We start from the raw sequence: 15,237 nt of genomic DNA on the forward strand, positions 1-15,237 counted from the left end.
CCCAGTCTTATTTCCTAAGATTAGGTCAAGTTTTGCAACTTCTCTAGTAGGTACATCCACATACTGAATCAGAAAACTTTCTTGTACACACTTAGCAAATTCCTCTCCTTCTAAACCCTTAACACTATGGCAGTCCCAGTCTATGTTTGGAAAGTTAAAATCTCCTACCATAACCACACTATTATTCTTATAGATAACTGAGATCTCCTTACAAATTTGTTTCTCAATTTCCCTCCGACTATTAGGGGGTTCCAATAAGGTGATCATCCCTCTCTTATTTCTCAGTTCTACCCAAATATCTTCCCTGGATGTATTTCTGGGAATATCCTCCCTCAGTACAGCTGTAATGCTATCCCTTATCAAAAACTCCACTCCCCCTTCTCTGTTGCCTCCCATTCTGTCCTACTGTAACATTTAGTATCAAAAGGCTGCTTGATTACAAAAGCATTGAGCATGATCCTGTCCTGGACACAAAGGGGCACTTCACAGGCGAAATCACCAGCAAGTCCCTAAAATGGGAGAAGTTGAAGCTGATTGTAGCACTTCTAATTTTTATCTCGTTTGTTCCCGGGCATCACTAGCTCAGCCATCATTTATTGCTCATCCTGTATTGACCAGAGGGCCGTTCACAGTGTGAAAGTCACATGTAGACCAGGTAAGGACAGCAATTTCCATCCATGAAGGTCATTAATGAACCAGCTGGATTTTTGTTTCTCCAACAATTGATGGCTGTTTCATGGTCATCATTTACAATCTTAATTCCAGCGATTTTCATGAATTCAAATTCCACCATAATGGAATTCAAGCCCAGGTCCCCAGAACATTACCAGTGTCTCTGGATTAATCGTCTAGCAATAATACTACTAAGCCATCACTTATAATGGGCTTTTAGTAATTTAAATAGCAAGATAGATTTAGAACTATGGAAAGATTTACCACAGAGCAGCTCTCCCACAACCTCAGTTAGAATTTGGCTACTTGGGTTGTTCCCATCTGTTGAAATCTTTACTTCTCACAAGTTTTGGATCAACCATGAAGGTGACCTGAGCTAATTTACCAAAATACTTTATCAAGGGGAGGCCTATTGATATTAAGACCGTAAGACAGAGGAGTGGAAATAAGGCCATTCGGCCCATCGGGTCCACTCCGCCATTCAATCATGGCTGATAAGCATTTCAACATCACTTAGCCCCACTCTCCGCATATCCCTTAAATTCTTAATCTTGCAAGGAATTATCAATTTCTGCCTTGAAGACATTTAACGTCCCAGCCTCCACTGTGCTCTGTGGCAATGAATTCCACAGGCCCACCATTCTCTGGCTGAAGAAATGTCTCCTCATTTCCATTTTAAATTGACTCCCTTTAATTGTAAGACTGTGCCCATGGGTCCTAGTGTCCCCACCTGTCTGAAACAAATTCCCAGCGTCCACCCTTTCTAAGCCATGCATTATCTTGTAAGTTTCTATTAGATCTCACCTCAACCTTCTAAACTCTAACGAATACAATTCCAGGATCCTCAGCCGTTCAGCGTATTTTAGACCTACCATTCCAGGGATCATCCATGTGAATCTCCGCTGGACATGCTTCAGTGCCAGTATGTCCTTCCTGAGGTGTGGGGCCCAAAACTGGAAACTGTATTCTAATTGGGGCCTAACCAGAGCTTTATAAAGTCTCAGTAGAACATCACTGCTTTTACATTCATACCTTCTTGAGATAAATGACAATATTACATTTGCTTTCTTAACCACGGACTCAACCTGCAAGTCAACCTTTAGAGACTTCTGGACTCGCACTCTTAGATCCCTTGGTACTTTGGTTTTATGAATTTTCTCACTGTTTAGGAAATAGTCCATGTCTGTGTTCTTTCTTCCAAAGTGCAAGACCTCGCATTTACTCACATTGAATTTCATCAGCCATTTCTTGGACCACTCTCCTAAATTGTCTAAATCTTTCTGCAGCCTCCCCACCTCCTCAGAACTACCTGCCTGTCCACCTAACTTCGTATCATCAGTGAACTTCACCAGAATGCCCCCAGTCCCTTCATCCAGATCATTAATATATAAAGTGAACAGCTGCGCCCCCAGCACTGAACCCTTCGGGGCACCACTTATCACTAGCTGCCATTCTGAAAAAGAACCTTTTATCCCAACTCTCTGCCTTCTGTCAGACAGCCAATCCTCAATCCATGCCAGTAGCTCACCTCGAATACCATGGGCCCTCACCTTACTCAGCAGCCTCCTTATGAAAGGTCTTTTGGAAGTCTAGGGAGGTAACATCCACCACAATTCAGGCAGCATCCAAGGAACAGGAAAATCGACGTTTCGGGCAAAAGCCCTTCATCAGGAATACAGGCAGAGTGCTTGAAGGGTGGAGAGATAAATGAGAGGAGGGTGAGGCTGGGGAGAAAGTAGCATAGAGTACAATAGGTGAGTGGGGTGGGATGAAGGTGATAGTTCAGAGAGGAGGGTGGAGTGGATAGGTCGAAAGGAAGATAGGCAGATAGGACAAGTCATGGAGACAGTGCTGAGCTGAAAGTTTGGAACTGGGGTGAGGTGGGGGAAGGGGAAATGAGGAAACTGGTGAAGTCCACTGTGGATGCTGCCTGAACTGCTGTGCTTTTCCAGCACCATGCTAATCCAGAATCTGGTTTCCAGCATCTGCAGTCATTGTTTTTACTAACATCCACCAGGTTTCTTTGGTCTACTTGCTACCTTTTCAAAGGTGTTATTGCTTGACTGGGGTGCTCGATAGTTTGAATTCATTTTTTAAAAAATATCTGCAATAAAGAGTATAATGACAATTGTGAAACTGTTTGGAGGGTGGGACTAGATTGGGTTGGGATATCTGGTCGGCATGGACAAATTGGACCAAAGGGTCGATGTTTCCATGCTGTACATCTCTATGTCTCTATATTGTCGATTGTTGGAAAAACCTATCTGGTTCACTAATATCCTTTTGGAAAGGAAACTGTCATCTTTACTTGGTCTGGCCTACGTGTGATTCCACATCCACATTAATGTGATTGACTCTCAACTGCCCTCTGGACAATTAGGTGTGGGCAAGATGTCCACCTTCTGTGAATGAATAAAAATGTCTGTTGGAAATGTGTAAGGACACAAAAGGAAATTCAGGTATTGTTTGGGGCTTTTTCACTAAAACCTGCATCTCTGCTGCAGTGTTGGGCAAGTTAATCCAGTAAGGGTCTCAGAACCTGATACACTAAAGCTGATAATTCAAAATAGATCAGTGATTTAGATTGTGCTGCAGATGTGTGCCATTTTGCAACTGGCTAAGTCATCACATTGACTGTTTTGTGCACTCTTGTATTTATTCATCAGTGTAAGGACCATGTCAAGTTTTATTGTGTCAACAGTAAACATTTCTCAATCATATCATTGCACAATTCCAAGTTTCAGGGTAACAAAATATAGAATTTCGTTTTGCTGTGGAATTTTTTTTTGGTCACCATGTTAAAGGAGATTGTACAATCTCTTCAAATAACCTTTCTTTGTCCTGTGCACAAAACCTTCCATCATTTGTAAGGATTTGGCTGTGATTCTCCTTCCAATGGAAAAGAACTCCAGAAGAGAATATTTGCTTACAGTTAGGCTGAAGGAAGTTTTTTAATGACCAAAACGTTGTAAGAGATTGTAACCTTACAGGAATCTACATCTAGGTGGCTGATCAGATCATCTCATGGATGCTAATAAAATTGCATCATTACTTATCTTAGAGCACAAGTCCTTTAATCCAATCTTGTCGCTGTTGTGTTAATTCAGCAGTAAAGATAAACTTAAATTATAAAGGATGAAAGATTATTTGAAATTTATAAAGGACACCTCGATTATTGGTGTACTGTTTGCTGTAAAATACCATTAGTTTGAAGCCTGTTTTTATTTTTCATAAGTTTATAGAATAGAATCCCTACCGTGTGGGAACAGGTTGGCCCAGCAAATCCACATTGGCCCTCCGAAGAATAACCCATCCAGGTCCATTCCCCTATCCTATTATTCTGTGTTTCCCCTGACTAATGTAACTAACCCACACATCCCTAAACATTATGGGCAATTTAGTACGGCCAATTCACCTAATCTGCGCATCATTGGATTTTGGGAGGAAACAAAGAAAAAATGTGCAAACTCCACACAGGTAGTTACCCAAGACTGAAATCCTCCTGAAGAGGAAACATTCCTGCTAGTGTCCATCCTTCCAAACCCCTTCAGAATCTTGCATATTTCAATGAGTAGTTGGAAGATCTGATTTGATTTGTTGTGTTCACATGTACCTGAGTACAGTGAAGAGCTTTGTAATGCAAGCAGTACTGGCAGATTATAGACATACCGATCAAGGGATGCTTAGACAGAAAAAGGCATACAAGCTTGCGGCTGCATAGGAGATGCACAAAGAAACATCAATATTATTTGATTAGATTAGATTCCCTATAGTATGGAAACTGGCCCTTCGGTCCAACAAATCCACACCAATCTTCCGAAAAGTAATGCACCCAGACCCGTTCCCCTATCCTATATTTAGCCCTTTCGAATGCATCTCACACTATATGGGCAATTTAGCATGGCCAATTCATCTAACCTGCACATCTTTGGATTGTGGGAGAAACAGGAGCACCCGGAGGAAACCCACACAGACACGGGGCGAATGTGCAAACTCCAGACAGACAGTTGCCCAAGGCTGGTCTAGCCACTGTGCCATTCAGCAGTCTATAACAGCAAGGGAAGAAGTTGTTCATGAACCCATTGATGCATATGTTCAAGCTTTTGCCTGGTATGAGGTTGGAAGAGAGCATTTCTGGGGTGGGAGGAGTCTTTGATGATGTTGGCAGCCTTTCTGTGGCAATGAGAAGTGCAACTGAAATCCATGGATGGGAGGTTGGCTTCTGTGATGGTCTGGGCTATGTACACAAATTTCTATAGTTTCTTACGGTCCTTGGTAGAGGAAAATAGAAAATAAATTGGGGCAGATGCAGGGTGAAAGGATAAAGCAAGTCAGTCATCGTCTTCAAGTATTGCAGCGTACCAACTACATATCCATTCTCCATATTAAATAAATGAAAAGTTTTCAATACAAAGTTTACCATATAATCTAGTCTAGATCTTTTTTAATCGCGAGTACTCTCAAATTGTTAATTATTTCTGCAAACTGATATCGCAATCATCCACATACCTTAGATCGACTTGATTCTGTAGAAACAAAAACAGAAATTGCTAGAAAAAACTCAGCAGATCTGGCAGTGTCTGTGGAGAGAAATCAAGGCCTAGTGTGTGGGATTGGGGTAAGGACGTGGAAGAAGGTGCCTTAAGCCCTTGAACTTGATATTTAGCCCAGAAGGCTGCAGAATTCCCAAGTAGAAAATGATGTTCTGTAAATTTGCTGGAAAATTCACTAGTGAGCGTAAGGAATAATGCTGTCACTATCCCTGGTCACCCTCATTTTTCATTAAGTGCACTGCATTCAAAACATGGATAGACAAGACTTGGAATCAAGTACTTTAAGATCTTCTGGATAGAAGTGTTCATTTATGGTGATGAAGCTTTTTGTGTGGACAGTTGGTGTCCATTTGTCATTACAGTCTTGTCTGTTTGGCAAGGAGCAGTAAATTGATTTGGTCTGTTTGTTGAACTAACCAAACTTCAAAGTTAAAAATCACACAACACCAGGTTATAGTCCAACTGGTTTAATTGGAAGCACACTAGCTTTCGGAGCGACGCTCCTTCATCAGGTGGTTGTGGAGGGCTCGATCGTAACACAGAATTTATAGCAAAAATAATTTTGCTATAAAATTATTTTGCTATAAATTCTGTGTTACGATCGAGCCCTCCACAATCACCTGATGAAGGAGCGTCGCTCCGAAAGCTAGTGTGCTTCTAATTAAACCTGTTGGACTATAACCTGGTATTGTGTGATTTTTAACTTTGTACACCCCAGTCCAACACCGGCATCTCCAAATCATACCCAAACTTCGGTTATTATGATGCCTGTTTGATCAGTATGAATGTCCATAACACAACATTGTTTGCTAATGACTTCACACCATTTTGAGACTTTGAGCTAATGGAAACTGTTACTTAGCATTGACATCCAGGCAGCTGTTCATTGCCTTGAAATCCAAAACCTTAATGTTGCAGCTGAATTGGTTTTAAATGACTGATGTATACTGCAACCCAGTGTACTTGACAAACAATTCATAGTTATAGATTTACTGTTTAAATTGATATATTGTCATTCGCATTGAAATGCATCCGTTTTACGTTATCAGTTACTGCTTATTGTATGGCTGAAATTATTATTGTTATGTAAGCAAGTTAACTTGTGTCTGTAATATCTTCCAAACAACCATGAGATGAACAGAAGCAAAATATTGCAGATACTGGAAATCAGAAATTAAACAGAAATTGCTGGAGAAACTCTGCACCTCTGGGAGCACTTGGCAGAGAAAATGAGTTAATGTTAAAGTCCAATATGACTTTTCTCTGGCACAGGAGAAATCTGCTTTTATTTAGCATTGGAGGGCAGTCAATTTGGTGACCTGGTGAACTGTGATTTAATCTAAATTGAGATAAAGCAGATGATGTCTAATGCTTTAGAGTGTCACATCCCATTGAATCAACTTTTTAGGTTTGATTCATAGCTCTTGTTTAAAAGATGTACTGGAGCAATCGGCAAAAAACGGATGTCAAATGGAAGGATAGCCAAGTCTTTGGCCTTGATGGCTTGAATATCAGAATCATCAAGTCAGCTCAGCAGAATCTCCTATTCATTCCAAACTGCATGATACTAGTAATTCCAAGATCTGGTTTCAGATGGTCAGTACTTAACACCGGGTCAAACGCTGTACCATGTATTTGTGGATAAAGAGAGGTATGAGCATAACACATGCAAAAAAGACCACTTAATCTAGACTCTTTTCAAAAGTATTATTCAGACAACTCATTTGGTTAAAGTCGTACCGGTTGTTGACTTCAGCTGTTGAGGTGATCAATTTTACAAGTTTATTAAGATTAAATTCCCGAATTTTGGGTATTGGGGACTGGAACTGCTGCATATAGTAAAAGGACACGTAATTAACCTAATCTAAAGAAGATGTATTGAGCATACACCAATGTGACATCACAGAAAAGTGATTGAGCAAAAGAGTCATGATGTGGAGGAGCTGGTGTTGGACTGGTGTGGACAAAGTTAAAAATCGCTAACACCAAAATTGTAGTCCAACAGGTTTATTTGGAAGCACTAGCTTTCAGAGCGCTGCTCCTTTGTCGGTTGGTTGTGGAGTATAAGATCATGTGACAGAATTTATAGCAAAAGGTTACAGGGTCGTGAAACTGAAATGATATATTGAACAAACCTGGATTGTTAAGTTTCTCATCTTTTAGAATGGATTACATGTTTTGGTTCATTAATTTGTAAATCTCAGAACTACTTTTAAGTCAACTTCTCAAGTACCAGTAATGACAGAACAATGCAATTTCAAGTGCACAATTCTATCTTGGTAACTGACATACGAGACTGAGGAAAGCATGTATGATTTTATAGACCGTATGTTACTGTAGTCTACTTTAAATGATTTGGGTTCGTTATGCAATTAAAGTTTTTGTTGTAACTATTAAATGTACTGAACCATAGGGTTAGAAAATATGTATTCTGTACATATGAAGTTTATGCATTTCACAGATTTCCTGCTAGAGATATTAGCAGTGAGAAAGCAAATGATTGGATGAAATATTTTTGCACCTGACTTTCTCTTTCATTTAAGTATTTACAATGTCCTTCGCAGTTTATGTTGACCCTCATATTAAGAGTAAAGGGAAAGATTGCCATCTATCAAAGGAAGAATCCAGGGTAATTAGATGCTTAGCCAAAGAATCTCAAAGCAAGTCAAGCATGAAATCTTGATTTCTTCGATCTTTTGAATGGGTTGTGGGTGTAGTGGGTTTGGGGGAATGGAGTGTACAGGTTTTATAGTGATGCTGTCCAAACAGTTTCATATAAGCCAGGTTGCAATCTTCTAGGTTCTGGGGCACTGATTACTCATGACTAAATCAAAATTCTGACTTTATTACATGAAATTCTGACTTTCTTTAAACCAGCGTTCGGACCTAAAATTTTCACAGTTCCATCGGGTGGGGCTATCAACTTATCTTAACTAAATAGCAAATGTGGATTTTTTATCAGCCCTTTGAGGAACTAATTTCTCAATTCTGTTCATTTGTTGATAAATTTAAATCAGTAAGATTGGTTAGAAATTTCTGATGAAAAGTTTGTCATAATTGCTTTCTTCCTGCTGTAGATCTGCACCTGTACCTCAATCAGTATTGTAATGTATTGAATGTATCATAAAATCAGTTACTAGAAAAATAGCAGCCAAAACAATCAAATTTAAATTGCAACAATTCCACTTGAAATGATTAACCTTTGTACAAACCTTTTTGAACTTCTCACCTGCAAAATATAAAGGGAATACTGTATTAGAAATGTATTTTTGACAAACACTACCACAGTTTTAAAACAGTTAAACCAGGTCTACTTATGTTGCTCATAAACAGAGATCACTTTTTTCCTTCCAATCAATCTGAATTCCTCATTTATGCAAAGTTAGTCATTTATGATTGCTTATTCAAATTACGGAATACTTAGAAAATGAAATTTAACATTGGTGTTCTGTCTTCATTCTGAATCCATTTCAGTTATTGAAGATACGTCAGATGTAGGAGCAACAGTAGGCCATTCAGCCTGTTGAGTTTGCTGTGCCATTCAGTGAGTTCATGGCTGATCTGATCATGCTCAAATCCACTTTCCTACCCTTTCCCCATAGACCCTGATTCTCTTACTAATAATAATATATAACTAATAATAAGTCTGTCTATCTGAGCCTGAACTGTACATTACAACCCAGCCTTTACAACCCTCTGTAGTAAAGATTCACGACCATATGAGAAAAATAAAACTCCTCGTTGTTGTTTTAAGTGGTTGTTGCATTACTTTGAGATTATGCCATCTGATTCTTGACTCGCCCACAAGTGAAACAACCTCTCAGCATCTACCCTGTCAAACCCGCTAAGAATGTTGAATGTATAGCTGAGGTTGCCTCTTATTCTTCTAAACTTCAATAGGTACAGGCCCAACCTACCAACCACCCCTCATGAGAATCCCTCCATGCCTGGAATCAACTTAGTGAATTATCTGACTGCCTCCAATGCTTATTTATCTTTCCTTAGATAAGGAGCTCAAAGCTTTTTCCAGTATTCCATGTATAGTCTAACTAGTGCCTTATGTAATTCCACTTAGAGTTCCCTATTTTTATACTTCGTTCCCTCTGAAATAAAAATCAATGTTCAATTTGCCTTCCCTATTACCTACTGAATTTGTGTTATCTTTTTGTGATTTATGCATGAGGACCCCCAAGTCCCTTTATGCGGCAGCTTTCTAAGTCTTCGTCCATTTAAATAATACTCCCCACTTCTTCCTGCCAAAGTGCATAACTTCATATTTTCCCCACATTATGTTCCATCTGCCAAAGTTAAGCCCACTCACTTAACCTGTGTAAGTCCCTCTGCAGCCACTTTATGTCAGCCTAACAACTTGCCTTCTCACCTGTTTTTGTGTGATCCGCAAACTTGGTCTGTCATCAGAGTCATTTATATTGTAAATAATTGTGCCCTCAGCAATGATCCCTGTGGCACTCCAGTAGTTGCATGTTGCCATGTTGACAGTTAGCCATTTATCTCAACGTTATGTCTTTTATTACTGGGCCAATTTCGACATATGCTAATATACTACCTACATCACCACAAAACTCAAATAAAATCATATCTGGCAACCTTTCCCTCGCTATCAACCAGCTATTTGGTAAATTGCTTAAACTTGGCATGTGTTGTGATATTTGGTTTTTAATTTAGGAAAACAGCTGTACATGTAATGACCACAGTAATCTTGAATTCATTATTTCATTTACTTTTGGTGTGTCTTGGATTCATGGATGAGGTGGAATTACTGAACTTTAATTCTTTGTTCTCTTGATAATGGCATTAAACTATTTTTTTTGTCTGACAATAATATGAGTATTGGTTCCTTTCAGTCTCTTACATTTAAAACAAAATTAAATTAAACCTAAAATAAAATGAAGAACTGGGGATGCTGAAGATCTGAAACCAAAACAGAAATTGCTGGAGAAACTCAGCAAGTCTGGCTGCATCTATGGAGTGAAAGCATAACCTAACTATGAACGGAATTAGACATTTAAAAAAAACACAGAATAGCAAAATTTGATCTTTCTCTTTTGAAAATCTTCCCTGATGTTTGACCTGAGTATAAGTCACATTCAAATGTTGTTTTTATTTCAGAGATCAGGCGGTCTTCTGAAGAAGTCATGGGTAGCTCTTGTAGCTGTCCAGATAAAGACACTGTCCCAGATGACCATCTAGCAAAATTTAAGGTAGTGTTTTAAACCTACAGTCTTTTATGTGTGTGAATGTTTCTTTCCCTCTGGAACATGGTCATATGTATTGGAACATCTTTGCTATTCATCCCTGAAAATTTATTCAGAAAAGCTTTGTAATCATTGTTACAACTGAAGTTATGCAGTTGAGCATCACAATGTTGTATATACATTACTTGTAAATGGTTGCTAATTGGAAAATTCTTGTGAAAGCTGCAGCCAAAAGAAAATGTTATGAAAAGAGTTAAAAAGATAAATGAAATAAGAGACTTCTGTATTATTACAACCATAATCAGGATATATCTAGGATTCTAACCTTCACCAGTACTTTCCAACTCGCTACCATAAACAGGATCCCTGCTTTTAACAGTATAGATTTACCCATGCTAATGAAGATCCAGAAACAACATCATATGAACTTTTGGATTAAAACTGCTGCTTCTCGATTAGTTGAGCATCATGATACCCCAAATCCAAGTATTGTTTCCATGGAGTTAAAATTGACACAAGTGATTGATATTTTGGAACACTTTTTTATTATACAAGTAGTTTCTAGTTCTTAAAACTCTAAGGTTTAAGTGTATTTTCTCTACAGGTGATTAACGTGGATGATGATGGTAATGAGCTGGGTTCTGGAATAATGGAACTTACAGATACAGAATTGATTTTACATACACGGAAGAGAGATCCTGTGAAATGGCCCTACCTCTGCCTGCGTCGTTATGGCTATGATTCTAACCTCTTCTCTTTTGAAAGTGGCCGAAGATGTCAAACTGGGCAAGGTATGTCAGCCACTTATTAACCGGTTTCAGAAGAACAACTGTCTCTTAGAATTTGTATTCACAAGTATGCTTATTTCAAATTTAGTTCGAGCCGTTCATGTATATATAATAATTCTGAAGTGCATTGTTTATTTGTAAATACAATTGACTATTTAATAATGATTTTTATACTTCAACTGTGGTTTCATGCAAGCACAGATTAGGTTCATGAGTAGGCATTCAGTCCCTTCACTTTGCTCTGCTGTCCAAAATTTTGTTTCTCTTTATCCATTGGTAATTTCAGCACAATTCGTTCAATAATGTGTCTCAATTTTTTTTTCCTATGTATATTTCAATTTGTTTACATGAAATTTCGTCCCTCACTGCTGTGCCTAATTTAGTTTTATTCAACAAATTGTCTTTCTCTCTCCCCACTCTCCCCTACTCCCCATGCACAGGCTCGTGCGTGCGCACACACCCAGCTCCTTCTGGTGCTCGTTGGTTTGATAGTAAGGCCATAAAACGTAGAAGCAGAAATAGGCTAGTCAGCCATTCTGGTCTGCTCTGCCATTCATTGAGACAGTGACTGCTCTGATAGTTCCTAATTCCACTTTCCTGCCTTGTCCTTCATCTTTGAATCCCTTGAAGATTAAAAATCTTTTTTAGCCTTGAGTATACTTAATGATCAAGTCTCAACAGCACAGATTTGCACAGACTCACAAACCCCTGAGAGAAAAAGTTGCTCCCCATCTCTGTTATGAATATGTGATGCTTTTTTCTCACATATGACTCTCCTACAGGGGAAACAACCTTTCTGCATCGACCCTGTCAAGACCTCTAAGAATCTTGTATGTTATATTTAAATAATGGTATTCCATCCAACATAGAAAGCATTAAAATAATGATTGTCATTTATTGCATAGACTGGGTATCTTAGATTTTGTTTTTGAAGTGATCAAGATGTTATCCTACATCAGCACTTTAAGAAAGGACCACTGATAATGATGTGAAGTTGGATCTCTTGTATTTTTTGTGTTCCTGGCAATAATAACACTCCCAAATGTGGAGAGTCGAGGGCTATTTTTGTGCCTTATTGCAATGAACTAACTCAGCACAGGCTAAGGAACCTCCTGATCTGAGGTCACTCAGTTTTACCAATCATACTTGCATTTGGAAAACTATTCTGAGAGCTATTTAAGATTTTTTTTGGTTTGTACATTGTTGTATAATTACAATTATGGGAGCGAAAAATAGAAGTTCTCAATTTCATGCAGAGTTAAAATGTATTTTGTTCTAATATTTAATTTTCCTGAAAATGTTTGATGTGCTAGGTCACCCTAAGGCTGTCATCCAGTTATCATCCTTAGTCCAAATTCTAATCAGGAATTAAACACAATTAAAGGAACAGTGAGGGATTGCTGGTGATGGTGTCTTTCAGCTGACACTTTAAACTTTAATGCCATTTGCATATTTTGGTGCTGTGTCAGTATCCTGTGACATTATTCGAAGAAGAAGGAGTTTGTCCAGTTCTCTGGCCAAAACTTTTTTCTAAATCTAGCATCAAAATTGTGTTAACCAATCATTAAGTTTTCGGTTTGAGAGAACTTGGCTGTTTTTTCAAAAGTCCAAGTCATGAATACTCTATCCTTCACTGTACCATTAAAATTGGCAGGTCGAGAAGGGGTAGAACTGGAGTGTCTGTCCGTTTAGATGGTACTTAGTGGTAAGGCCCTATGTAGGCAGTGAATCTATTCTATTTACGTAGAAAAGCCTTAGGTTAGAAATTTGGTAGATTGACTTCCTCAGACACTGAAAGTGAGGACTGGAGATGCTGAAGACCAGAGTCGAATAGTGAGACACTGGGAAAACACAGCAGGTCCGGCAGCAGCCGAGGAGCAGGAAAGTTGATGTTTCAGGGATAAGCCCTTCAGCAGGAATGAATCGATGAAGAGCTTCTGCCCAAAATGTTGACTCTCCTGCTCCTCACATGCTGCCTGACCTGCTGTCCTTTGCCAGCATATCACTTTTCGACCTCATAAGCCTAAGGGTATTGTTTACACAACGAATGAGGATGTTCAGATTGTGAATAGTTTATTTTTCATGGCACTGTACATTGAATGAAGAACTCAATCTTAAAGATTGGATGAATGGAACTGGACAAAGAGATATATAGTGAGTCTCAATTTTAAAATTATACATAGTATGCTTGTGTTGATTTTGTACTTACAGTCACTAAAATTAGCAAGTTGGAAAGCAGGGATAAACATACTTCAAGCACAAGGTTTATTGTGTAATTTGAAACTGGGTTATGATACTACCATTGGGAGAAATAATTATGGCATGATTAGGCTGAACATTAGTATTAGTTGGTGTTTTAATTCAAAGTGTTTGTGCTCAGAAATTTGGGAAAGGTTATTTAGCGTGGGTTCAGTTCCCATATGGGCTTGAGATTACCACGAAGGTCCCACCTTCTCAACCTTGCCTGAGGCTTGGTGACCCTCAGGTTAAACTACCACCGGTCATCTCTCGTTCTCTCGCACGCTCTCTTTCTCTTTCTCTCTCTCTCTCTCTCGCTCTCTCTCTCTCTCACTCTCTCTCACGCTCATTCTCGCTCGCTCTCGCTTTCACTTTCACGCTCACTCTCACACTCACTCTCGCTCTTTCTCATGCTCACACTCGCGCTCTCTCACACTCGCGCTCGCTCGCTCACTCATGCTCGCTCTTGCTCGCTCTCTCACACACGCGCGCTCACGCTCGCGCTCTCTCGCGCTCTCTCTCACGCTCGCGCTCTCTCACGCTCGCACTCTCTCTCACGCTTGTGTTCTCTCACGCTCATTCTCGCTTTTGCTCTCGCTCTCCCTCACGCTCGTGCTCGCTCCCTCACGCTCGCTCTCGCGCTCTCTCACGCTCTCTCTCATGCTCACTCTCGCCCTCACTTGCTATCGCTCTCTCTCACGTTCACTCTTGCTCTCTCTCATGCTCACTCTCGCTCTCTCTCACGCTCTCTCTCTTGCTCTTTCTCACGCTCACTCTCGCTTTCTTTCACGCTCTCTCTCACGCTCACTCTCGCTCTCTCTCACGCTCACTCTCACACTCACTCTCACGCTCACTCTCGCTCTCTCTCACCCTCTCTCTCTTGCTCTTTCTCACGCTCACTCTCGCTTTCTTTCACGCTCTCTCTCACGCTCACTCTCGCTCTCTCTCACGCTCACTCTCACACTCACTCTCACGCTCACTCTCGCTCTCTCTCACGCTCACTTTCGCTCTCTCTCACGCTCACTCTCGCTCTCTCACGCTCACTCTCGCTCTCTCTCACGCTCACTCTCGCTCTCTCACGCTCACTCTCGCTCTCTCTCACACTCACTCTCGCTCTCTCTCGCTCTCTCTCACGCTCACTCTCACTCTCTCACACACACGCTCGCCCTCACTTGCTCTCGCTCACTCTCGCTCTCTATTCTCTCACACGCTCGCCCTCACTTGCTCTCACTTTCTCTCATGCTTGCTCTCTCTCGCTCGCTCTCTCGTGCTCTTGCTCTCTCTCGCGCTCCCGTGCTCACTCTCGCTCTCAGCGCTCTCTCATGCTCGCTCTCGCTTTCTCTCATGCTCACTCTCGTTCTCTCTCCCCCTCCCTCACTCTCGTTCTCTCTCCCCCTCCCTCACTCTCGGTCTCTCTCATGCTCCCATCTCATAAGCTGTCTCTCTCTTTCTCGCGTTCTCTCTCTCTCGCATTCTCTCCCTCTCTCGCGTTTTCTCTCCCTCTCTCTGTCTCTCGCGCATGCTCGCACTTTCTCCCTCCCTCCTTCCTTCCCTCCCCGTCCCCCCCTTCCTTCCTTAGGACAATGGTGAATTTTACTAGTAATATTGCAATCCGGACGCAATCTATTACCTTGATTTATGTAACATTTTATAGGTTATGTATGACCAATTAAGTCAGTTTTACACTGTTACAATAAATATTTTCTTTAGATGGATTGTTCTAGTTTGCTTTCAGATTCGCCTAAGCAACTTGTAGATTTGATTATCAGA

General features: G+C 40.3%; 1 protein-coding gene across 2 annotated transcripts in view; it reads left to right on the forward strand.

Moving 5' to 3' along the window:
• frs2a (fibroblast growth factor receptor substrate 2a) overlaps positions 1 to 15,237 on the forward strand; it is a 113,269-nt gene that overhangs the window by 74,280 nt on the left and 23,752 nt on the right. For both annotated transcript variants that reach the window (XM_060839280.1, XM_060839281.1), the window contains exons 3-4: positions 10,356 to 10,447; positions 11,046 to 11,232. In XM_060839280.1, the coding sequence (XP_060695263.1) occupies positions 10,382 to 10,447; positions 11,046 to 11,232 (253 nt within the window). In that variant the 5' untranslated portion in view covers positions 10,356 to 10,381. The remainder of the gene's footprint in view (positions 1 to 10,355; positions 10,448 to 11,045; positions 11,233 to 15,237) is intronic.

The sequence above is a fragment of the Hemiscyllium ocellatum genome, chromosome 19 (genome assembly GCF_020745735.1).
Source record: "Hemiscyllium ocellatum isolate sHemOce1 chromosome 19, sHemOce1.pat.X.cur, whole genome shotgun sequence".
NCBI lineage: Eukaryota > Metazoa > Chordata > Chondrichthyes > Orectolobiformes > Hemiscylliidae > Hemiscyllium > Hemiscyllium ocellatum.